General features: G+C 40.0%; 1 protein-coding gene across 1 annotated transcript in view; it reads right to left on the bottom strand.

Annotated features, from left to right (window-relative positions):
• The window catches only part of GYS1 (glycogen synthase 1), a 143,310-nt gene that overhangs the window by 57,516 nt on the left and 58,270 nt on the right, over positions 1 to 27,524 (bottom strand). Inside the window, 3 exon segments of the mRNA XM_053690787.1 lie at positions 16,771 to 16,831; positions 16,833 to 16,859; positions 16,861 to 16,917. Of these exon segments, the coding sequence (XP_053546762.1) occupies positions 16,771 to 16,831; positions 16,833 to 16,859; positions 16,861 to 16,917 (145 nt within the window).

The following is a 27,524-nucleotide window of genomic DNA, read 5'->3' on the forward strand; positions in this document are numbered from 1 at the left end:
GCTGCATTCATTACTTGTGGGAAAATGATACCCAAGCTACAGAGGACACTGAATACTAACGGGAGGGCAAAAAGAGAGGTGGCCCCCATCTGAGGGCACCACAGCCTTCAAACCCTTTCTCCCAAAGGCTGCTTCAACAAAGCAAAAAGCTCAATAGAATTTTAAAAGTAATGTAAGGAAGGTCAAATAGTCCGCCCACCAAAAAGAACCCTAGAGGCCTCATCTTAGAGGCCCAAGAGGACGCCACTGCTTGAAAAAAAAGACTGAGCCGTAAACCTCCAAGGAGGCTAGCGTCCCGCTGAGTCATGACCCAAGCAGAAGAAACTCCTCAAATAAAAAAATATGGAAGACTAAGAAGTCCTCCGTTTATTATCTGAGAAGCGTAAGGGTCAGAGAAAACCGTCTATTCTCACATAGCCTAAAGATAGATCCTTAAGTCCGCAGAAACAGCCTACTATCGTGGAACACCCAAAAAGGAGGGATGCAAAGCAAGGCCGTAACTGAGGGACTTCTGCTCGGAGAAGTGAGAAGAAAAAAAAGACGTAGAAGGATTTTAAAGGGACAGTCAAGTATGAATTAAACTTTCATTATTCAGATAGGACTTTTAATTTTAATTGACGTTCCAATTTACTTTTATAATCAAATTTGCTTTTTTCTCTTGGTATTCTTAGTTTAAACTAAACATAGGTAGGTTCATATGCTAATTTCTAAGCCTTTGAGGGCTGCCTCTTATCACATGCTTTTTAAATCTCTTTTCAACACAAAGAGACAGAAAGTACACGTGGGCTATATAGATAACACTGTGTTCAGGCACAGAAAGTTATTTAAGATCTAGCACAATACAATGCTAAATTTAAGACAATAGATAATAAACAGTCACAGTCATGTGATCAGGGGGCTGGAAGAAGGTTCCTAGATACAAGGTAATCACAGAGGTAAAAAGTACATTAATATAACTGTGTTGGTTATGCAAAACTGGGGAATGAGTAATAAAGGGATTATCTATCTTTTAAAACAATAACAATTCTATGGTTGACTGCCCCTTTAAGATAACGACCTAGAGACAACATCATGCATAGGTACAAAGTTAGCCCGATGCAAGACTATAAGAGTAAAGTCCAAACCCCAAGGAGGAGCATCTGAACTACACACCTGCCTGACCACAGTCAAAGTTCTAGTAAAAAAACTGTACATCCAGAAACTCGACAAGCCTCTGGAGTCAGGAAAAAAAAAAAAAATCAAAGAGGGTGAACAACACTGTCCCAATAAGGAACTTAGCTTAGAGGCACTCCTCCAGATCATCCTGGAGGAAAGAAATGAGTCCTGGCAGGCCCCATAGAGTGCCAGGACAAACCACGTACTTCCCGGCCGAAGGGGTCCTCCACACCTGAGATAGATGACAAGGGACCAGCTACGCACTTAAAGGAAAGGACCTCTTAGAAAAACCTGTCTTATCAGCTAAGATTAAGAGAAATCTCTGAACCCGTTGTAGAGAACAAAGATTTGAGGAAGTAAAAGGAGACCCTGTTCCAGCAGATCCCTGCAACAAGGACAAACTTCATGGAGGCTAAACCACGAATTATGCGGCCTCAATGGAGCAGTCAGAATCACTGACGCTTGCCCCTGCTACATTCGAGCCACCACTCAAGGCAAGAGTGATATGGCAGAAAAAGGTAATGAACCTCGAAGGCATTGCTAATGTATGCATTAGCTCTTCCTGAAAATCCTGAATCACAACCCATAATGGGTAGACTGAAAAAAAAAAAAAAAGACACCTGAAAAAAAACTTCTCTCTGCCAAAAGACAAGGCAAAAGAAGAAACGTGTAGGACGTGTAGCCTAGCTCCGGTCTCTAGGACCCCTGTAACCGATATGATCCAGAATCAAATGCACAAACAAGATAGAACCTGCTCAGTCTGGGCCGGAATAGTTAGAACCAACAGCTTTTTTAACCGAATCGAGATACTTCCATAGGAAGCCTGCAGAAATATTGACAACCGAAGTTGCTTCTAACATCCCATATGACGAAACGTCTTTCGAAAAAGAGAGTTTCTAGAACAACCAAGAGCTCTTAAACAAAAAACTATCCTAACCGGATATAAAAGAAATTAGGCAAGCGCACAAAAAGTGATAGCCAAGAATGAATGTGCAAAAAAACAGGTCCTGCCTGTCATACAACACAAACTTCTCTATAGAGCTCTGAACTGGGATTCTAAAAATAAAAATAAAATGTGGGAGGGGGCGGGTCCGAGCACCGACCAAGATGGCTGCTTTTAACTTAGGCTGAATTCTGGAGCTGAGGGATCTGCTGTCTATCGCTTCACAAGCATATAACTCAAGCCCTAAATTGCAATTGATTTGTAGTTTAATGTCTACAGAATGGACTCATATGCTTTTTGATTTTGAATTCCAGCCAAGCAGACCAGAATAAGTGAGGTACGCAGCAGAGGCCTAGTAATAGACCTGACTCCTCATTTGCCCTCCCTAAATCCTGATATTACAGGAGTAACAGCCTTACGAGCTGTCTTGCTATTTGGAAACGTAGCATATGCAATTAAATGGAAAAAGCTTCTACCTATTATTATTCTAAAGAGAGCAGCAAAACTGAATCCAGCTATGGAAGAGATATACCAAGCATTACAGACTTTGCTGGATCAGTTTGAATTTCAGATGTGCGACACTATAAAGGAGGCAATGAAACCCTTACTCCAGGGAAAATCTACCAGTGAGTTGTTTTGTCAAGACCCTCTAGGAGACCACAAACTTGGAGCGGTTGCGAGTTGGCAGGGCTTGGAGAGGAGCAACACCATGGCGGTTCGGGTCTCGGGTGTGTGTAGCCCATTACTCATGCATCAATTCTCACCTACCACGGCAGCTCATATCCCGGACCTCGCAGAGAACCTAGTGGAGATGCAGAGAGCAGACAGTACGGAGCGGAAAATGTGAAGGCCACAGAATTTCACAACGCTCATACTGTCCGACACCATGTCCAAATTTGTTTGTGATCACGCATGGTCCTATGTGGGGAGTGATGCGGTCAAGTCAAGTAGGATCATTTAACAAGCCTGTTAAGTCTGCGGGGATCCGCAGCCAATTTTGGATGGTACATAATCTGATGCTAATTCAGTTCTGTAGCTCGCCTAGTTGGACTAACAGCCCCAGCGACAAAATAACTTTGAGACTGTCATCTGAGTGGATACACATTATGCAGGACAGATTTGGGCTATTGGAGTTCATAGCCATAATGCATGCCATCTGGTATGCAGCCAACGAGAGCCGGCTAGCGTGGAGACTAGGAGTCGGTTGAATATCACCCTCCGTGGTGGATGTACACTTGGTGGGTCATAGCCACGATGGATCTCAGATCTGAATAATATATGACTGTAACTGGACATTATGGAGGTTGTTCTCTCATGTACTTGTCTAGTTATGTGCTTTTATACCTCTTATAACCAGTAACATCGAGATACGCTGCAATAGTTTATTTACCGTTTTGGGAATAGGTAATGTGTAAAATGTACGTACATACTCTTATCTATGCGTTTGTCTACAAACCCTATATTTCATTTATATAACTTTTCAGACTAATATTTTTACACTTAGTTATGGTCCTTGTATTTAATTTATGTATCACTACCCTGTGACATACTCAATCTGCCCCTACATGCCCTCATGGTAGAGGTAGACTTTACTAACTCTGCTGGCTAGTGGGAAAAAAAAAAAAAAGATCACGGAATAGTTTTAGACTTTGAACTCCCTATATAGTTTTCCATATGCTTCTACTACCATTACTTCGTTGCGTAATAGTGTTTACAGGTTGTTATATATAGGACTCTATTATAAACAAGAGAGAAAAAATAAATTTTTTTTGTTGTTTGTTTGTTTTTTTATTTTATTGTGTGACAAACTATAGATTCTCAGTTTCACCACTAGAGGGGAGACAAGAACAAGTTTAGTTGAAGCCATAGTTAAATTGCTCATACCCATCTAGAGATTAGAGAAAACTCTAGTTTATTGACCCTTATCTTCATTGGTTTTGCCCTTCTGTATTTGTGGCTCCTTTATATTTGGCTCCACCCCCCCCCCCCTTTAAATCTTTGTTTAATTAATAAACAGCAGAACACATATTCCATAGAATCCTTTTCATATAATTTTACAATTGTATGTGTTACTCCTAAAAAGAACTTTATTTTTGATGGTTATATTTTCTTTATAAGTTGTATATGTCATAGTTATAATTAATATGTTCCAATAGCACCTATAAGGTCCAAAAGGGCCCTTATATTAAAGTAACCTCCCTCTTATTTAGTATTATAGTCCTGTTAGAGGTCCAAAAGTGGCCTTGCTTATGTTATGGAGGTAGAAAACTGAGGATTAGCATTTGATATTTCTTCCTTTTATTCTATTTTGCAAGTATCATTTAGACAGTTGGTTGCAATATTGTATTTTATATTAGATATATGTACATATCTGCTTACATGTCATTCCATTGCTATGGAACATGCTGTCTGTTTATTTTAGTTATCTAACAAAGAAATTGCTGTATGTCTATTTTTTTAATCCTCAATAAAAATTATTATTTAAAATTAAAAAAATTAAAAAAAATGTGTAGACGAGAAAAGAATAGGAACTCCATTCTTCTCCACTTGTCTAATCAAGATCGCTATCTGATTAAGAGGACAGAGATTCGACTGACAGATCAGTACTAGGAGTCTCTAACATTGCCAAAACTTCTCTTAAAAGCAAGCGCAGGCGTGCCATTCTAAATCTAAATGCTAAATCCTCTTCAGTCGGAGGAATCAAATCAACAGACTCTGACCCTGGAGGCCCTACCTCTGAAGCCTCAGAAGGAGCCACATCCCCAGATGACTGATCGGATACAATTGTCAATTTACACGAAGCAGTAAGAGGCAAAATCGCTAAGGCCGTAGAGATGGCCATGCAGAACTGCGCAGTAAGCTCTGGTAGAAAAAAGGCCCCTACAGGCAAAGGAGCAGCAGTACCCGGGGAAACTGCATGTGTAGGAACAAAATATTCTAGGGAACACAGCTCACGGCACAAGGAATCCTCAGAGGCGGACGGCTCAGTGATCGCTAACATCTCAACATTGGTTGATGAGAACACCCGGTTGCAGCATACAGAACATAATTGAGAGGGCTGGACTACCCGAGCCTCCTCACAATATACACAGGTATCAAATTCGGTATTAGAGGGATCCCCTTCTAAAATGATCAGAATCCTCCATAATTCATCTTAATATAGAAAACAAAACAACTAGCACCTTATAGCCCCAATAGCTGGGGCACTCACCACCTCCTATGACCCAGACAGAGAAAATCCCTCCTTGCTGCAGATACACGGTCAGGAATAGGAAATGGGGAAAAAACGTGACCATTCCTGGTCACCTGGTGCGTCATGCAGGACCGCCCCTGCTAAGGAAAAAAGCGCGCCAGCTTAATAAAACTGTGCGGCTCTCAATATAATAAAAATAAATGCCCTATATGTTCTGTATCAGACTGAGCCCAAACGTCTTACACACAAAGCAGTCAAAATCACATAACATGATTAAACAACCCCGCTGTTCAATAATCCCCCTCAGGGGATATTAACCATTGATTCCATACAGCTAAAAGGAGTCCCACTGTGACCCTGTCTACTATTGTTAACATATGTATAAAAAAATAAAACGATCTTACCGGAATCTATGCCGTGGAACAGAAACACGGTCCATCAAGTTTGACAGATTGTAGCAGCACTTCTGACATGGACTTGAGTGAAGAAAAGCAGGCAGCGAAACTCGTCAATGCGGATTGCTTAGGAGCTGTTAATATGAGTCTGGATGGTTTCGCAGAAAGACTCTCTCTGCATCTCCAGAGTAACTTTCATCAATGTTCTCACCGAGAGGCTGTCGAGACTACTTAAAACTCCAGTCCCATCTCAAAGGGTACTACCCTCCATAAGGAACTACTCCGAAATCTTCTGACACTTCTCTGCCAACCTCCTGTGACGAAAGGCAAAGAATGACTGGGGGATGAGGGATGTGGGGGAGATGTTTAAGCCTTTGGCTGGGGTGCCTTTGCCTCCTCCTGGTGGCCAGGTTCTGCATTCCCACAAGTAATGAATGCAGCTGTGGACTCTCCCTGTTTTAAGAAGGAAAGCTGCTTCCGAAGAAGCAAAAATGGTAAAATTTTGTAAATGTATACAAAGACCACAAGTGGCTGCTTTGCAGATTTGATCAACTGAAGCTTCATTCTTGAAAGCCCAAGATATGGCAACTTCTTCTTGTAGAATGAGCTGTTATTCTCTGAGGCGGAGACTGGTCCACCTCCAAATAAGCTTTGTAAATCAGAAGTTTCAACCAAGAAAAAAAAAAAAGATGGCAGACTCTTTCTGCCCTTTTCTGGAACCAGAAAAAATGACAGACTAGAAGTCTTTCTGAAATATTTAGTAGCATAAACAGAATACTTCAAAGCTCTTACCACATCCAAAGAATGTAAAGATCTTTCAAGAGTATTCTTAGTATTAGGACACAAGGAAGGAACAATAAGTTCGCTATTAATGTTAGAATTCACAACTTTAGGCAATAATTTAAAAGAAGTCCGCAAAACAGCTTTATCTTGATGGAAAATCAGATAAGGAGACTCACAAGAGAGCAGACGATTCAGAAACTCTTCTAGCAGAAGAGATAGCCAGGAGAAATAATACTAGGCTCAAAAGTAGGAGCCTGCAAAGTCTTTAAATACCAAATCTAGACTCCAAGGAGGAGAGATAGATTTAATAACAGGTTTGATATGAGTCAAAGCCTGTACGAAACAGTGAACATCAGGAAGATTAGCAATCTTTCTGTGAAATAAAACAAAGAGCAGAGATTGTCCTTTCAAAAGTATTGGCAGATAAATCTATCTAAACCATCCTAAAGAAACTATAGAATCCTAGGAATTCTAAAAGAAATGTCTGAAATAATCATGAGTGGAACACCATGAAATATAGGTTTTCCAAACCTTGTGATATTTTCCTTGAAACAGGCTTACCAGTTTGTATCATAGTGTGAATCACAGAGTCAGAGAAACCTCTATGACTAAGGACTAAGCGTTCAATTTCCATGCCTTCAAATTTAGAGATTTGAGATCCAGATAGAAAAACAGGCCTTGAAACAGAAGGTCTGGTCTTAAAGGAAGTGACCAAGGTTGTCAACTGGACATTCGGACAAGGTCTGCATACCAGAACGTGTGAGGCCATGCTGGTACTTTTAGAAACACATAATATTGTTCCATTATGATCTTTGAGATCACTCTTGGAAGAAGCGCCAGAGGTGGAAAATGTAAGCAGGTTGGTAAAACCATGGAACTGATAGAGCAGGGGTTAGCATCCTCAGCTCTCATGTTGCCGTCTGAGGATCCCTGGACCTGGAGAGAGGTATCTGGGAAGTTTCTTGTTTAGGTGAGAGGCCATCAGATCTATGTCTGGAAGACCCCACATCTGCACAATCTGATAGAACACATCTGTATGGAGAGACCACTCCCTCGGATGTAGAGTCTGACAGCTGAAATAATCTGCTTCCCAATTGTCAATCACTGGTATATGAATCGCAGTGATTAGACAAGAGTTTGATTCCGCCCAAGAAAGTATTAGAGATACTTCTTTCATTGCTACGTGATTGTGAGTCCCCCCTTGATGATTGACATATGCCACTGTTGTGACGTTGTCTGTTTGAAACCGAATGTCAGATTCTCTCTTTAATAGAGGCCAAGCTTGAAGAGCTCTGAAAATAGCACAGAGTTCCAAGATATTGATTGGTAACCTTGCCTCTCGATGATTCCAAAATCCTTTTGCTGTCAAAGACCCCCAAACAGCTCCCCAACCTGTGAGACTTGCATCTGTTGTGATCACAGTCCAGGTAGGACGAACAAAAGAGGCCTCTTGAACAATAAGGTGATAGTTTAACCACCAAGCCAGAGAAAGCTGAGTGTTGGGATTTAAATATATCAGTGGTGATATCAGAGTATAATCCCTACACCATTGGTGCAACATGCAAAGCTGTAGAGGTCTTATATGAAAACTTGCAAAAAAACAAATTTATGCTTAACTGATAAATTTATTTCCGGATATGGCGAGTCCACAACGTCCTCAATTACGGTTGGGAGTATCACTCCTGGCCAGCAGGAGGCGGCAAAAAGCACCACAGCAAAGCTGTTAAAGGGCCACTGTAAGTAAATATTTTATATGCCTGTTACTAACTAACTACCCCAAATACGCTTTTTATCAATAGCATTTCATTAACATATCTCTACCGTATATCAGAAATCTTGTCTGCAAATTTAATTGTTTTCCAAACCCAGTCCGTGGGTATCCTTTGCTCTGTACCAATCCGTTTACAGTACCTAGGTTTCAAAATGGCGCTTTAAACACAAAGTTATTGGTTTAAGTATTTTGAACATGCAGTGCTGAAAATAGTGGGCAGGATAACTTGACATCATCGGCGAATAAAAGATATAACTTTTAGAATGTTATGAAACTTTTTTTGGAGAAAATATAGGTCAGTAGGTTTTAATTAATGTTTATTAACTTTAATATGTTAGTTGTTTAGCTTAAAAATTATAACAGAAAGTAATCCTTTAAGTATAAACTTCCCTTCCCACAAATCCATCATTCGACTGAAGGGAAATGGAAAAAGGAATGATACAAAAGGTGTAAAGGTGCCTGACGTGTAGTCAAAAATAACCATCTTAATAAAAAGGGTGGGGTCGTGGACTCACCATGTCCGGAAAGAAATTTTTTTTTTATCAGTTAAGCATCAATTTAGTTTTTTTTCCTAAGATATGGTGAGTCCACGACGTCCTCAGTTACTGTTGGGAACAATACCTAAGCTAGAGGACACAGATGATTAGAGAGGGAGAACAACACAGGCAGACCTAAACAGAAGGCACCACCGCTTGAAGAACCTTTCTCCTAAAAGAAATCTCAGCCAAGGCAAAAGTATCAAAACTGTAAAATGTAAAAAAGAATGCAGAGAAGACCAAGTTGCAGCCATGCAACTCTGGTTCACAGAAGCCTCATTGTTGAAGGCCCAAGAAGAGGAAACAGCCCTCGTGGAATGAGCTGCAATTCTCTCAGGAGACTGCTGACCAGCAGACTTAAAAGTAAAACGAATTATACTTCTTAACCATAAAGAAAGAAGTAGTAGAAGCTTTCTGACACTTACGTTTTCCTGAGAAAAACAGGGCAGAGGACTGGCGAAAATCCTTAGTCGCATGTAGGCAGAATTTCAGCACGCACAACATCCAGGTTGTGCAACAAACGTCCCTTATGAGAAGGAGGATTAGGACATAGAGAAGGAACAATTTCCTGATTAATATTTCTATCTGAATCCTCTTTAGGAAGAAAAACCGCCTTATCACCATGAAAGATCAGAAAAGGCAAGGCAAATCACACTGCAAAGTTGAGATTTTCGCAAAAAGAAACAAAAACTTCCAAGTTAATAACTTAATATCTATGGAATGCAAAGACTCAAACGGAGCCTACTGCAAAACCTTAAGAACAAGGTTAAGATTCCAAGAAGGAGCAACAGACTTAAAGGGACACTGAACCCAAAAAATGTTCTTTCATGATTCGGCTAGAGCATGCAATTTTAAGCAACTTTCTAATTTACTCCCATTATCATCAATTTTTCTTCATTATATTGCTATCTTTATTTGAAAAATAAGGCATCTAAGCGAAGGAGCCAGCCGATTTTTAGTTCAGACCCTGACCAAGGCCTGACAAAAGGATATAACATCTGGCACACCCGCCAGACGTTTGAGTAACAAAAAGAAAACCCTTCTCCAGACCTTCCTAGAGAAAAAACTAAATCCTTGGAATACTAACCCTACTCCAGGAGTAGCACTTGGATTAACGCCATACCTTATGGAAAATCTTTCTAGTAACAGGCTTGCGAGCCTGAAACATGGTCTCAATGACCGACTCAGAAAGCCCCGCTTATACTGAACTTAGCATTCAATCTCCAAGTTTACCACAACAGAGAAATGAGATTTGGATGAAGGAAAGGAGCCTGAGTTAGAAGGTCCTTCCTCAGGGCAACCTCCAAGATGGAAGAAATGACATCTCCACTAGGTCTGCATACCAGATCCTGAGAGACCATGCAGGAACTATTACAATTACTGATGCTCTCTCTTATTTGAGCTAAGCAATGACTCGTGGAAGGAGAGCTACGTGAGGAAACAGGTATGACAGACTGAAAACCCAAGGAAAAATTAGAGAATCTATCAGGGCAGCCTGCTGATCCCTTGACCTTTAAACAAACCTTGGAAGCTTGGCAAACATCCATCTGATCCAACTCCAGCACCCCCCATTCCAGGGTTAACCTGGAGAACACCTCTGGGAGGAGTGCCCACTCTCTGGAATTAACCCAAATTTTTCTTTTGTGATTCAGATAGAGCATGCAATTTTAAACAACTTTCTAATTTACTCCTATTATAAAATGTTCTTCATTCTCTTGGTATCTTTATTTGAAATGCAAGAATGTAAGTTTAGATGCCGGACCATTTTTGGTGAATAACCTGGGTTATTCTTTCTGATTGGTGGATAAATTCATCCACCAATAAAAAAAGTGCTGTCCAGAGTTCTGAAGCTTAGATGCCTTCTTTTTCAAATAAAGATAGCAAGTGAACAAAGAAAAATTGATAATAGGAGTAAATTAGAAAGTTGCTTAAAATTGCATGCTCTATCTGAATCACAAAAGAAAAAAAAATTGGGTTCAGTGTCCCTTTAATGGAGACAGCGACAGGAAACATCTTTTTAAAGACAGGAGACAGGGAAAAAGTAATCCCTGACTTCTCCCATTCCTGAGAAAAATCTCCTAGCACGGTCTGGAACAGGAAAAACTTCCACAGAGGAATTCTAGTATTTATAAAGTTTACTAGATTCTTTAGGGTTGATGACAGGCGTATCGGAGTCACTCCAAAGTAGCCAAAACCTCCTTTAACAATACACAAAGGTGTTGAAGCTTAAATCTGAAGGTTACTACTTTAGCATCAGGTAAAGGAATTATACTGTCTGAATCTGGAGATTTCACCCTCAGAAGCTACTTATGTATCCTTCTCAGACTTGAGAAGGAAAGCAACCTGGGTAGCATTGGGAAGAACAGAAACCTTGTTGTTATCTGAATCTTTATTTTTTCTCTTGCGTTTAGCCTTTAGTATAAGAAAAACAGGCAATGCCGCAGATATCGCAGAAGATATCTGGACAGCAATTTCTGCCAGCAAATAAACTCCCCCAGGAGATTTAGAGGAACCGCATGGCACTGTATGTGACGCCATTGAGGCTTGGGACGTTTAAGGAGAAAGCTGTGGCACTGCCTAAACAGCATCATCCTGAGAAACATGAGGCTAGCTAAAAGATATTTACTTTAATTTTTAAAGTTCCTTGCAGAACATACACTTGTCCATAGGAGCAGGACTACAAGCTCCATAAACAAACATTAAAAAAGAGACTTTATTGGGACAATATTTAAATAGTCATATTACTTTAAATAAATTCTTATGTTAAGACAAAGGCAATCAAGAGCATTAAATAAACATTGTGCATTGATGAAAATACAGTCTCTAAACACTTTGACTATATGCAAGCCCGCCGCTCTATTCTTAGACAGAAGGAGCTGGGTCACGTGAGCGCTACCAAACCAGTCTCCTAAATGGTGCAGCTCATTTCTTACTAAGAACGTTGGAGCCGGAGCCATCAGAACAGGAGTATAAAAAAAAACAAGAGCGCAACAAATATAAATCGCGCGCTAATAAACAAATAACGGTTAAGCCAATATTCTGACCATTCAACCATGCCAGATGGTATTTAGATTAAAGGCTAAATTGGTATAGAACCTGAGGCTGTTAGTGAGAATAGCTAAAAAAAAAAACACCATTGCACAAATAAAATATCAGCCTCACTCAAAAGATTAACCCCTTCATCACCAATAAAGGGGTAATACAGTCTCTCTTATCCACATTAAAGGAATAGGAAAGTCAAAATTAAACTTGCATGATTCAGATAGAGCATGTCATTTTAAGACACTTTTAAATTCACTTCTATTTTCAAATGTTCTTCGTTCTCTTAGTATCCCTTGTTAAAAAATGAATACGCACATATACACTAGTGGGAGCTGTTTCTAATTGGTGCCTGCACACATTTGTCTCGTGTGATTGGCTAAATAGATATTTTAGCTTGCTGTCAGTAGCGCAATGCTGTCCCTTAAGCAATAGATAACAAAAGAATGAAGACAATTTGATAATAGAATTACATTGGAAAGTTGTTTAAAATTGTATATGTTCTATCTGAATCATAAAAGAACATTTTGGGGTTTACTATCCCTTTAAGTGCCTGCTCACTGCCATACGCAATATCCTAACTATGATATATTGTGTCCCAAATTAGTGTCTTGCAGGATCCTTTAAAGTGCCCAGTCTCCCATACCCAGAAGACAAAAGGCACTTACCTGTAGTCTGGCTGTCCGGCAGGAGGACAGCTTACACTCTGGCTTTCTGTACCATGGGCAGCAAATGTGTTAGGAAAACGCAGCAAGGCCCACACCTCACAAGTTCCTAACTGCTTTAAAGTCACCACTACCCTACTGAAGAGATTAACGTTGACTACGGCTAGACTCAATCTTTGGGGAAAAAAAAGGGAAGAACAGAGTAAACCTACTCTGGCTTCCTAAAATAGCTAAAATCTTTCTTGTAGCGAAAGAAATAAAATTTTCTTCAGACAACAAAACGTCACCTCCTCCATGCACCAAGGCAAAGAGAATGACTGGGGTTTGTGGGAAGTGAAGTGATACTTAACAGCTTTGCTGTGGTGCTCTTTGCCTCCTCCTGCTGGCCAAGAGAAAGATTCCCAACAGTAATTGAGGCCTACGTGGACTCACCATATCTTGGGAAAGAAAGGGATCGCGTCCGATGCTGCAATCATGAGACCTAAAACTTCCATGCGCAGTTGCCACTGAAGGGAATGATAGAGACAAGTTTAGACAAGCTGAAATCAATCTCAGATGTCCCTTTTCTGTTAGGATTAGAGTCATGGACAATGAATCTATCTGGAAACCGTAAAAAGGTGACCTTTTGTCTAAGGGAATCAAGAAACTCTCTGGTAAATTGATCCTCCAACCATGTCTTTGAAGAAACAACAGAGGCAGAAGTTGTTTTGTGTGAGATTCTGCTAAATGAAAAGATTGAGCTAGTAACAAGATATTGTCCAAATAAGGAAACACCACAATACCCTGCTCTCTGATTACAGATAGAAGGGCACCTAGAACTTTTTGAGAATATTCTTGGTGCTGTTGCAAGGCCAAAACGGAAGAGCGAAAAATTGGTAATGCTTTTATAGAAAAGAGAATCTCAGAAATCGATAGTGATCTAGATAAATCGGAATGTGAAGGTAAGCGTCCTGTAAGTCTATTGTGGACATGAAGTGACCTTGCTGAACAAGTCACCAAAAACGATTACAAAACGATTTAAAGTTTTCAGATCCAAAATTGATCTCAAAGAATTTTCCTTCTTTGGTACAATGAATAGATTTGAATAAAAACCCAATCCTTGTTCCTGCTATGGAACTGGGACAATTACCCCTGAAAGTTCTAGATCTGAAACACATTTCAGAAAGGCTTGAGCTTTTACTGGGTTTTTTGGTACATGGCTAAGAAAGAATCTTCCCAAGGGAGGTTTTATTCTGAATCCTATTCGATACCAGAGAAATTATATTCTGAATCCATTGATTTTGGAGAGAGTCTGTCCAAACTCTTTGAAATAGCTTTAGTCTGCCCCCAACAAGAAGAACCAGCTTGAGGGCCACACCTTCATGTAGGTTTAGGGGCAGGATTTGGCATCTTATAAGGCTTGGATTTATTCCAATTCGGAGATGGTCTCCAATTAGAGCCAGAGGCCTTAGGGGGAAGGAGTGGTTTTCTGTTCTCTATTCGGACGAAAGGAATGAAAAACAATTGGGAGCTTTAAATTTACCCTTAGATTTCTGGTCTTGGGGCAGAAAAACTCCCTTACCCCCAGTAACAGTGGAGATAATAGAATTCAAAAGTGAACCAAAAATATTTTTACCTTGAAAAGAGATAATAATCTAGTTTTAGACACCATGTCAGCATTCCAAGATTTAGGCCATAAAGCTCTTCTAGTTAAAATGGCTAAAGACATGATTTAACATTGATCTTCATAATATCAAATATAGCATCACAAATAAAATGTTTTGCATGTTTAAGTAAAACAATGTTAGATAATTCAGAATCTGAAGACAACTGCTGTGTTAAACTGTCCAACCAAAAAGTAGAAGCAGCAGCAACATGAGCCATAGATATAACAGGTCTAAAAATATAGCCAGTATGTAAATATGCCCTTCTTAGATAAGATTCAAGCTTTCTATCTAAAGGATCCTTAAAAGAAGTACTGTCTTCTATTGAAATAGTAATTCCTAAAGTTGATGGGGCAATTTCCACTCTTGCCTAACGCACTGTTTCCCAAAGTTCTAAATTGGTCACAGGTAAAGGATACAATTTCTTAAACCTAGAAGAAGGGTTAAGAGAGGTACCAGGCTTAAAGCATTCTTTAGCAATCACATTAGAGATAGAATAGGAAATACTTCAGGAGTATTAACAGTAGTCTTAAATACAGAATTTAGACAGTTACTAGCTTTATCATCAGGAGTTTTAGACTCCTCAATACCCAAAGTAAACAAAACGTCCTTTAAGAGAGAGTGAATATATTCTCTTGAATTTAAGATGATTTGTCTATATCTGTCTCTAACGTGGCATTCTCTGAATCAGAGGATACCCCATCAGTAGAAGACATATCAGTATGCTTAATTCACTAGGTTTAGGAAAACTTTGCGAAACCCTTTTACGTTTATTTGAAGGCGGAATAGCAGTCATTGCCTTCACTATAGCGGCAGCAATAAAATCTTTCATTTCTGCAGGGATGCTACATACATTAGACAGAGATGGAATAACAGTGGGTGCATTTGTACTCAGATATATTATCAGCATTTAACAAATTGTCAAAAAAAGAGCCACATAATTGAGCTGAAGAATTTAGATCAGCTTTTTTACAACAAACACTTAGCTTTGATAGATACATGTTCAGGCAGCTCAAATTATATGGTAACATCAGAGGCAGGTTTAGTTTGAGACATAATTGCAAAAAACTAAATTTGAAAAACATAAAATTAATTCTGCAAATTTATATCAATTATCATATATATAATAAATAAATATATATAGGCATGAGAGAATGGGAAACAGAGCGAAAATGTATAAAAAAGAAAACTGATTCATAAAATAATGCTGCATGAAAGCTCTCTAAGTGTTTTCTGAGAGCACTGAATGAGCTAGGGGCGGAACATATAACAGCAAATTGGTGGGAAATTGACGCCAAAAAAAACCGGAGCAAAATCATGACACGTCACGCTATGACAAATAGCGTCATCACATGCGTGTTTGGGCACATATTTCTATTACACCTATCACTCTAAAAAGCCGGTAAGAATTGGTTTGTATATACAAAAAAACAAACTAAAATGTACCTAAATAAAGCCTAATGGATGCTTTTATTATAGCTGCATAAAATGTGATTATCAACATTCCATGAGACTAACATAATACGTAGCATCCTAATTTATAAATAAATTACTAGCTCCAGAAAAACCCCTTTCACAGACTCTACCAACCTTGACAAATATTTAACCACCATATAAAGTCGCTAAAAAAAAGGAGCACTGAATTACTGACTCAAGGCATGTATACAAACAATATATAACAACTTTACTTAAAAAGTGCCCAATCCATAGCTGAGAGTATCTTATATAATAAAAGTATATACTTACCATGTAAGACACCCATCCACATATAGCAGACAGCCAAACCAGTACTGAAACAGATCAGCAGATGTAATGGTACAAGAGTATATTGTCGATCTATAAAGGGAGGCAGCAGACTAATCCCTGCGACCGATTTACAGAGAGCCTTATGAGAAGCTTTCCCATAGGTGAAAACATGGTATCATCAGGCAATACTCCCTTCACATCCTTCAGACAAACACTGCACTTAGAGAGGAACTGGGCTTCAATATGCTTAAAAGCACCTTTCAATGAAGAAAACAAGCACATCATGTTTCACCACCCCTAAAGGAGGCGACGTTTTTAAAACTGAGTTGGGAGGTGTATTTATAGGCATTTGAGGTTTGGGAAACGTTGCCCCCTCCTGGTAGGAATGTATATACAATCAGTAACTAGCTTGTGGACTCTTGCCACCTATATGAAAAATATATTTCTGTTTAAATGGAGTGATAGCAAAAATGCTAAAATTTCTCCAGTACTTTGGGCAAGTTTTTCTCTACAATTCTCTGTATCGAAGGGTAAATGGCACTAATTTTGATGGATCCATCCTATCACAGATTTTATAGATGAAGTTTATAAGCCCTTGTTTCTAGTGTTTGTAGAAGCATCCCATCATGGGAGGACAAGGTTATAAAATTTACAGAGTACTTTTTGTATCCCATTGAGACTGTAATAATTTGTCTGTCTCTATCGTCTGTATATGAAATTGCAGCAAACCAATAAACAACTTGCCTTTTATGCTATCTTTAACCTTTAGTGGACTAAAACTTTTTACCCAGACTGGTAAACCTACTATTTGGAGTATACAATATTTGTCTTTTAACAATAGATCGGTTCATATTTATTGTATTTCCTTTCATCGCATCCCCTGTATAAAACTCCATCTTACCTGGTTTGCGCTTTAACAGATGCTCGGCTTCTATGGCAGTAATCTGAGACACTGTAGTAAAGGACATGAGTGCACTGGACAGCAGCTCGTCTCCATACAGTAGCGATGATAGATCTGGCGGTCTCCAGCTTCCTTATCTACGTTAAACTGAAAACAAAATGTGTATAACTTAGTTACTGATATTATACTTCTTGTGACAATACTAGATAAGACTTTAACTATTCATAGATCTGCCACATTATCAGACAGACAGTTGGTATACAAGATAGTATCAAGTAAAATCACACATTTTTATTTATTATAAATGTTAGTTCAGACATATTGTAGAATATGCCGAGTACATATAGAACATAACGATAGTGTCTAGTTTAACGTGATTCCCCATCATTGAAATACTATGGGAGAAATTTGCATATATTTCATACATTATATTCACAGTATCATAAAATTTATTTTCTCAAGTTAGTATTCATGCTAAAGAAACAGACATTTGTGTATATGAAATCCATTTAAAAAACTATTAATTTCTGTTCTAAAACTATACATATTATCATCAACTGTAGACACAAATCTGGCTTTAAACATTTTCTGGAGCTCATATTACAGACTGCTATATAATATAAAAAAAAACACATGAGTTTGTAGCAGTATTTTAACGTAAAGTGACTAAAGGAAAAGGACCATATATGGAGGTTGTTGAACATTAATCTTACCTAACCTATTATCAGTTGACCTGGCTTTGTTTTCTATATATAAACTGGTTCATACATTATTTTGAAATGCATTATATACAAGATAAAAATAAAATTAGGCAAATATTGCCACAAAATTCTAACCTGGAACATAATATTTAGAGAAAGCTTCAAAGACAATCACGTGAAATAGGTCTACACTTAAAAGCATAGGCCATAAAAATGACAGAACAAATCCACTACATAATTAAAAAAAAGCTTTGGAGGTTTTCTACATCTTTCTTGAACCAGACAATTTTTGGCATTATAGACGTATTGGTACAAACTGGTCTAAAAAAGGGAAAAATTGCAGAATCTGCAAAACTGAATTGAAGTCTCATGGAAGAATAGAATTACCGTAATCAACAAGACAATAAAACTGGTATAACAAATAGAATGAAAATTTTCTTGAAGGTAGGCAACACCCACAATAAAATATACACGCGCTGAAAAAGAAATGCATAGTGCGGACTGTGCTGTTCTTATTGGATGCACTGACTGCTTGTCAAATGAGAAATAAAAAATATTTTACTTTAAGAGGTGGCACAGAGGTTAATAAAAACAAGCAGGAAAATATGTTTGTCTTTTTATTAAAATGACTAAAACAAAAACAGTTCTAATGCATTAATCTGCAGCTTAAGAATTAAAGGGACACTGACCCCACATTTTTTCTTTCGTGATTTAGATAGAGCATGCAATTTTAAGCAACTTTCTAATTTACTCCTAGTAACACATTTTCTTCATTCTCTTGGTATGTTTATTTGAAAAGCAAGAATGTAAGTTTAGATGCCAGCCCATTTTTGGTGAACAACCTGGGTTGTCCTTGCCGATTGGACAGCACCAATAAAAAATTGCTGTCCATGGTTCTAAAGCAAAAATTTGCTGGCTCCTTAGCTTATATGCCTTCTTTTTCAAATAAAGATAGCAAAAGAACGAAGAAAAATTGATAACAGAAGTAAATTAGAAAGTTGCTTAAAAGTGCATGCTCTATCTGAATCATGAAAGAAAAAATTTGGGTTCAGTGTCCCTTTAAAGCAACTTTACCATTACTTTAAAAATTACAATGCCCACAAGTGACGCCGAATTCTCAGATTTGCCTCTATCTTTCTATATACAGGATCATGAAATACACTAGAATCACCCATAGAAAAAAAAATTATCATCATGGTGGATGATCCAGCTTTCCTTCACTCTAGACTTCAAACAAGGCAGGACTAACTTAAATTTCAAGCCTTTTCACATGAATGCCAAAGAAATTTCTCATCCGTGCACATAGAGTTCTTTAACCACCTGAATAAGTTGTTTGGTAATACAAATGCCATCTGAAAAATCTTCCTCTATGTCAGAGAATACATGAAGGACTACTCACATTCATATAACAGATCAGACTTAGGCTCCAAAAAACAAAATTATGCTTACCTGATCATTTTCTTTGCTTCTGACGGGAAGAGTCAGCTGCATTCATTACTTTTGGGAATTTAGAACCTGGCCACCAGGAGGCAGACAAACCCCAGCCAAAAGCCTTCAAATACCTCCCCAACTTCCCTCATCCCCCAGTCATTCTGCCAAGGGAACAAGGAACAATAGGAGAAATATCAGGGTGAAAAAGGTGCCAGAAGAACAGAAAATGTACTGCTGCCTCAGATAAAATGCGGGCGGGAGCTGTGGACTCTTCCCGTCAGAAGAAAAGAAAAATTATCAGGTAAGCATGGAGGCAGACAAACCCCAGCCAAAAGCCTTCAAATACCTCCCCAACTTCCCTCATCCCCCAGTCATTCTGCCAAGGGAACAAGGAACAATAGGAGAAATATCAGGGTGAAAAAGGTGCCAGAAGAACAGAAAATGTACTGCTGCCTCAGATAAAATGCGGGCGGGAGCTGTGGACTCTTCCCGTCAGAAGAAAAGAAAAATTATCAGGTAAGCATAAATTTATGTTTTTCTTCTTAAATGGGAAGAGTGCACAGCTGCATTCATTACTTTTGGGAAACAATACCCAAGCTAGAGGACACTGAATGCAAAAAAAGGGCGGGTACAAAAATGCAGCCCCTTCGAAAGGCACCACAGCCTGAAATTACCCGACACCCTACAAAAACTCTAAACGACAAGGGAAAAACCAGAAGCCCAGGTAACTTGCTCATCAATTACATAACCTGCAAAGCCGTGCTAGAGACCACTCAGACCCAAAGTCTGCTGAGCACAAAGGCCTCTGAGGGGGGAGAAAAGAGGACCCCATAGGAGATCCAAAAGGACCAACTAACACAGGCTCAAATCCAACTTAGAGCAACCAAAGGTTGCCACAGGACCACTGCCCAGGGAGACGAACTCCCTAGAAGGACAATGACCAGAAAAATACATCACTAGGATGACCAGAAGGCCATCCTCATATCCCTGACACAGCACCATACCCCATATGGTGTTCCAGAAAACCGCAAGTTCTCTATTGCATCATAGCCAAGTCAAAACCCATCAGGTTAGACAAGCAGACACAGGATAACTGTCCTAACAGTTTAAAAAAAAAAAAAAAAAGAAGAAGAAGAAGAAGAAGAAGAAGAAGAAGAGCTCTCCAAGAGAACACAGAGCCACCTGTAAACAAGAACTCGCAATGACCAATCTCCAGGCAGCAAAGCTGACCCTAAGCCATCGTGGAACTCTTTTCACCAAAAAGCGCTGATAAATCCCGACAACAGATCCCGACCAGAAATTTCCGGGCCCCAAGGAGCATCCCATCCCAGCAGCAGACACCACCAGTAAAGAGATGAGCACCAAGAGTCCCCCCACTGAAGTGGAGGACAAACTCAATGGTAGTAAAATGGTCAACACTGCACAGAGCAGACCAATCCCCGAACTTCCCTCCAGTATAACGGTCCCAGCCCAAAGGCAAGTTACAGACCTAATACAAGAGTCCCAGACCATTGGAAGAAAAAAAGAAAAGGATGGATCTACAAGGAATCAAAAACCCAGAGTAGAACTCTGACTGCTACTAAAACTGGCATGAGCCATGACCGGAACTTGGTGCTTGGGTCCAAAAACCCCTACACTGCAGCCTTCCAGAAGAAGGAACACTCTCCCAGGGAAGAAAAGCACTCAGACCCCAGCATCTTAATACTAGAATCCAGTTTCGTGATTCTGAGTACGCCAGGAAGGGGAAAAAAAATCCTACGAGACGAGAAACCCAAGGACCCACGGGCCTTCAGATACTGAGGTACTTCCAAGTCAAGGAGAACACGCAAGAAACCATCCCCCACCCTAGGTGAGAAGAAAAGGGAGCAAAGCAACAGTGACCACCCTACCAATATGGGCGAGACCCTTTGGTCAATATCGCCAGCCCAGTTGAAACGACAACTAGAGTCTACAAGAAAGCACAGATGTCCCAGAAGACAAGTAGGGACCCGTCAGAGAGTCCTCAAACTTAAGTCTCAGGCAGACGGTAATCTCCCATGAGAGTCAGAAAACCCTGCCCTCAAAAAGGTACAAACGGGGGAACCAAATCCAACGGTTAAGCAGAACCATCCCTGCCCGTTCCAGGCAAGAGACATGGTCCTAAGCCAGAGTCCTCAAAAAACAGAACTGATCGAAAGATCTAACTTCCTGAGGAATCTATCAGCTGCCTCCCATAGTAGGAGTGCACCCAAGACAGAGCCCTCCATCATCTTAAGTCCATAGACGTAGATTACCTAGCAACAGCCTCAAACCCAAGAGTTTGAAAAAACTCCTGACCAGTTGAAGAAATGGGCAACCAGTACCCCCTTGGATCGCAAAGCTATCCTCTGTAGACAGGCCGAAGAAGAAGGACATTTCCCTGACCCCAGAAAGGCAAAAGTCTGACTGACCTCGGACCTCCTACCCTCAAGCCCATAAGGCTAGATCTGCAAGGTCGAAGGATAGCACCCACGAGTCTAAGGACCCTGGTATGACAAGGGGCAGTTCTTAGATTGAGAAGCCGACAGTCTCCCGAAATCCCTGCAACAGGAATAACAATGGGAGCCTCGCAGCTCCTGGCAGAAAAGGCAGGGAGACCCCTGCACTCCAGGTACTGGTTTAAACAAAAAGCTTTGAAAAAAAGGAAGAAGAAGGACATGCTCCGCATTTCCAGAACAGATGATCCAAGCGGGAAGGAAAACTCTGCCACCGCAAAAGGAATGAGACTAGGCTAAAAAAAAAAAAAAAAAAAAAAAAAAAAAAAAAAAAGGAGTCGACATCCAGCAGATACCGCAAGTGAAGAGACGTAAATTGCCCATTACCCCGAATACCAGACCTCCGGAGGTCATTTACATCTCCAAACTCTACAGGAGTGGAAAACTATGGTTCCAAGTCCCCAGGGACCCTTAGGAACCCAGACGTCTTGAAAAAGTCGGTAACGTAAATCAAGCAAATTTGGAGCACCTGGTATTCCATGCAAGTACTAACCAAGCCCAACCCTGCTTAGCTTTCGAGATCAGACACATTCAGGGTGGAGTGGCCGGAGGCCCATAAAAAGGCCAACATATATCGGAACTCCCAAACTTTCTTTCAGAAGCGTTGGATCTACGCACTAGGGCCCATACTTCGTAGTAGGATCCGAGCCCGGAGTCCATATCAATAGGCCAAGTGACATTCAGAATCCGACAGGATAATCAGCACCATAAGGGTGACATGAACCCAAGGAACAGCAGATAGTGCCCAGCCAGTACAAGGACACTCCAAAACTGTCTAAGGTCCAAGAACACACAAACAACCTGAAGGTTCGATATAGGAATTAGAACATAACTTTATTCCTACCAAAAGTGTGCAACTTCCCAAAGAAGCTCCCATGTTATCAGTTCCAGAGAAAAAACGTTCCCAAACGGGAATTATATCAGACGTGAGCTTATTAAAAACAAATCAAATACATCCATCCAAAACAAAATAAAGGTAAGTGCAGCACCCGCGGGGTGAACGCCAAGGTGATAGGTATGCCAACAGGACCAGTCGATCTGAGGCCCCATTCACCCAAGCTCAGAACTGGAACCGAATAAACAGAAAAAACAGACGTCAAGGAGATAAGCTTCATCCCTAAAACGTCTAACCCAGCTTGCCATCTGGCCTCGGATCATCAACCCACTATGACTGGAATCCTCCAGCACCGCCAACACATGCCTTAGTAGAACACGAAGACGTGCCAGCCTATAAAGGAAGGCAAAATTATCCCCCGCCCCTGAGGATGGGGCCCCTGAAGCCTCAGAGGCCGGCGCTTCTTCAGAAGGCCGAACTGAATCAGGCGATCCCAAGCCCGACGGGCCCTGGTTGACAGAACACTGACAGTACCTTAAAAATATTTCACTTGGAAGATATAAGTGAGCCAGCACCATAGATATGGCCATGCGGAACCGTGCCCTAACCTCTGGAGGAAACAAGCCACCTTCCGGATAAGGAGTAAAGGCCATAGGGACACCTGCTTGCGTAGCAAAGGAAGGTTCTGGGGCACGCGCCTCACCAGACATAGAATCCTCTGGGGGCGGATGGCTCAACGCACTCTAAGGTCCCAGAGTCGAGAGAAGAGTATTTTAGAACGGCAAGCAAAACATAAAACTGATGGGCATGGATAACCCGGGCCATTTCATATGCATCACAAGACGCATTCTCCGCATCGGAGTCATCCGTGTCAAAAAAAAAAAAAAAAATCAGAATCCTACATAATTTGGGATTACAAAAATGATAAACACTAACTGACACCCTTTTTACACACCCAATGGCTGGGGCACTCACCACCTCCTGTGAACAAGACAACCAACAAGCAGACTGTTGCCACACAGTCAGCATACGGAAGTGAAATACAAAACGCAACCAGTCACGAGGTGCACCGTGCCAGTCACAAAAAGAGCACGCAAATCTAAAGAGATTGCGCCAATTGATAAGGCCGTTATGTTCCAAAAAGCCATGAGCCAAAGTATTACTACGCATTAGTAGATAGAACCCCATAACAAACATGATTAAAGTCCCCTCTGTTCATAACCCCCCTCAGGAGATATTAACCCATGATTCCTATTTTAAGATAAAAGGAGTCCCACTGGGACCCTACCTTCTCTCGTTACCATTACATTCACATAATGAAATAAAATGAAACAATCTTACCAGAATCCGCGCCGTGGAACAGGAACACGGCCCTTTAAGTGTGACAGATAGTAGCCTCGCTTCTGACATGGACTTGAGTGAAAAAGGGCAGGCAGCGAAACTCGTCAATGCTGATTGCCAAGGAGCTGTTAATATAAATTGGGATGGTTTCGCAGAAAGACTCTCCCTGCATCTCCGGAATCTAACCTTCATCCATGCTCTCACTGAGAGGCTGACAGGATTACTAAAAACTCCAGTCCCATTTCGAAGAGTACTACCTTCCATAAGAGACTCTCTCGAAATTCTGCCACTTCTCTGCCAATCTCTTGTGAAGAAAGGCAAAGAATGACTGGGGGGATGAAGGAAATGGGGGATGTATTTGAAGCCTTTGGCTGCGGTGTCTTTGCCTCCTCCTGGTGGCCAGGTTCTGAATTCCCAAAAGTAATGAATGCAGCTGTGGACTCTTCCCGTTTAAGAAGAAAAAAAAGGCATTACTATAGAGACATTTATCTTCCAAGCTTCTCCAGTGCATAATTAATTCAAAGTAAAAGCACTATGAGAATTTAAGTTTATTAGGGTGTGTGATATTACACCTAAGATATGTTGATCACAACTGTTAAAATGTTATAGATTGTGTACAAGAGATCTCAAATTACTACATGAAAAACAACTTGGGAGAAATTACTAAAAATCAGAAATATGCAATGTGGGCAGGTGGATAAGAAATACTGGACATTTGGTACCCACGAATATAATACCCATAAGAGACTGGATAACAACTCCTTAGGTTTTAGCTCCCTCACGTTGTGAGAGAATATGGAACATTTGAGAATAATTACTTTGTAACATCTACTGTTTTGGCATTTTAGTACACATGTGTTTTATGTACTGTTTTTCGTGATAACCTAATAAAGCTTTTTTAAATGGAAAAAAAAAGCACTATGAATATGAGAAGGCTAAAATTATGTGGAAAATAGAGCAATTACACACTTATCAAGGTTTTGAAGACATGAAATAAATACCAGTACCACCAGTAACCATCTTGAAGTAAGAAAACTTTGCACACCAGTCAAACACTGATTTAAGGGACATAAAAGTGCTAGAGCATTTCATTATTGCTTGCATATAAAATGTGTTTTTAACTATGTGCTTAACAAATTTGCAGACGTTAAAGTTGGCCCTAAAGCAGCAATGCAATATTGGAACCCAGCTGAACAGAACTGGTGACCCAATGACAACAGCCATATGCATAGCCACCAGTCGCCAGCTAGCTCCAAGTAGTTCATTGCTGCTGCTGAGCCTATTTAGGTTTACTTTTTAAGCAAGGATACCAAGAGAACCAAGTAAAGTTGAATTATGATTTTCATTTGTCTTTCATATATACCCTATTTGTTTAAAGGTATGAAAGTTGAAGAAGTCTCCCAGATGTAAAACATCCTGAAGCACATTAAAAAAAAAAAAAAAAAGCCATGAAGGCCTCAAGGAATCTGACAAGAGAACCTCAGTGGGTGGAGGATGAGCAGCTTTGTCCCTAGGAGTGGTAGTAAAGATACTTTAATGGTCCTGGGGAAGATAACATTCAGTAATATCTGAGAACAGATGATTCGGAGGAACAAATAAAACATATGTAAAAAGAATGTTGATCAATTATCACCAGTCCAGGCTGAGACCAATGACGATGGATTTAAAAAAGTTGTAGTGGTCAAAACCAGTATATCAAAAAGTATTGCCAAAGAATGACTGAATTAGCCATAGCTAGTTTGTGAAGAATAAGCAAACTGGACAACAAGCTCTTTGGCTCAATCCACACAAAAATAAAGCAAGTTGCTTAGGCACCAACGGACCTGAAACAGCGGTGACTGGAAAAGTCTTTTTTAAAACCCTACTGGCACGAAAATAAAGAAAAAAAAAATACATAAAAGTTTAATACTAATTAAGCAGAATTGCACATGGCATTAAACCTAGAATAAATGTGCAAATTTGACCCTGAATAAAGTAGTACAGATTTATCTACCTCACAATCACCTAGATTTCAAGTTTTGCACTATAAAGGGTGCGAAACAAACGCAACAAAAGTTGCGTTATTTCACCCTCCATAGCGCTGCTATTACGAGTTTTGAAAAAGCCGCATTGTGCATGCGATATGGTTGCGATGAGCTCCATACCGCACAAAATACAAGCGCTGCTTTGATATGCTTGTGCACGCTTTCCCCATAGACATCAATGGGGAGAAAGTGTTAGAAAAAAACCTAACACCTGCGATTGCGGATTGAAAAGCTCCGTAACGCAACCCCATTGATGTCTATGGAGAGAAAAAAAAAAAGTTACGTTTAAACTTAACACCCTAACATAAACCCCACGTCTAAACACCCCTATTCTGCCACTCCCGACATCGCCGCCACCAAAATAAATGGATAATTTCGTTTTATTTTTCGTAATTGTAGATTTAATTTTTTTAGTAGGGTTAGGTTTTTTTAATGTGTAATTTAAATTATTTTAAATTTGCAGTTATTTTAATTTTAGTATAATAGTAATGATAGTTTAATGTATAAATTCAATTTAGTTGTTTGTTTTTTTTAATTACCCAGGTAAGTTTATTTATTTTAAGATAGGGATCTTGTAATTTTTATTTAAAGTTAGGGGGTTGTTAGGTTAAGGGGTTAATAGTTTCGTTTTTGGCGATGTGGGGGGCTGGCGGTTTAGGGGTTAATAGGTTTATTAATTGGTAGTGATGTGGGAGGCCAGAAGTTTAGGGGTTAATAACTTTATTTAGTGGCGGCGATGTCAGGGAGCGGCGTAAAAGGGGTTAATATCTTTATTAATTATAGTGTGGGCGATGTTGTGGTGCGGAGGAATAGGGGTTAAGAACCAATATAGTGTTTGTGATGCGGGAGGGCCTCGGTTTAGGGGTTAATAGGTAGTTTATGGGTGTTAGTGTACTTTGTAACAGTTTAGTTATGAGTTTTGTGCAACAGTTTGGTTGTGTAAAACTCATAACTACTGGTCTCAGATTGCGAAACGGATGGTGTCGGTATAGGCTGTAACGCAAGCTTTTTAGCCTCACCGCAAAACTTGTAATGGCAGCGCTATGAAAATCCCATGCAAAAACATAATTTATGCTTACCTGATAAATTCCTTTCTCCTGTAGTGTAGTCAGTCCACGGGTCATCATTACTTATGGGATATTAACTCCTCCCCAACAGGAAGTGCAAGAGGATCACCCAAGCAGAGCTGCTATATAGCTCCTCCCCTCTACGTCACACCCAGTCATTCGACCAGGAACCAAACGAGAAAGGAGAAACTATAGGGTGCAGTGGTGACTGGAGTATAATTAAAAAATTTAGACCTGCCTTAAAAAACAGGGCGGGCCGTGGACTGACTACACTACAGGAGAAAGGAATTTATCAGGTAAGCATAAATTATGTTTTCTCCTGTTAAGTGTAGTCAGTCCACGGGTCATCATTACTTATGGGATACCCAATACCAAAGCTAAGTACACGGATGACGGGAGGGACAGGCAGGATCTCTATACGGAAGGAACCACTGCCTGAAGAACCTTTCTCCCAAAAACAGCCTCCGAAGAAGCAAAAGTGTCAAATTTGTAAAATTTGGAAAAAGTATGAAGAGAAGACCAAGTTGCAGCCTTGCAAATCTGTTCAACAGAGGCCTCATTCTTAAAGGCCCAAGTGGAAGCCACAGCTCTAGTAGAATGAGCTGTAATCCTTTCAGGAGGTTGCTGTCCAGCAGTCTCATAGGCTAAACGTATTATGCTACGAAGCCAAAAGGATAGAGAGGTAGCAGATGCTTTTTGACCTCTCCTCTGTCCAGAATAAACGACAAACAGGGAAGAAGTTTGTCGAAAATCTTTAGTTGCCTGTAAATAAAATTTCAGGGCACGGACTACATCTAGATTGTGCAGAATTTGTTCCTTCTTTGAGGAAGGGTTAGGACACA

The sequence above is a fragment of the Bombina bombina genome, chromosome 8, assembly GCF_027579735.1.
Source record: "Bombina bombina isolate aBomBom1 chromosome 8, aBomBom1.pri, whole genome shotgun sequence".
Classification (NCBI taxonomy): Eukaryota; Metazoa; Chordata; class Amphibia; order Anura; family Bombinatoridae; genus Bombina; species Bombina bombina.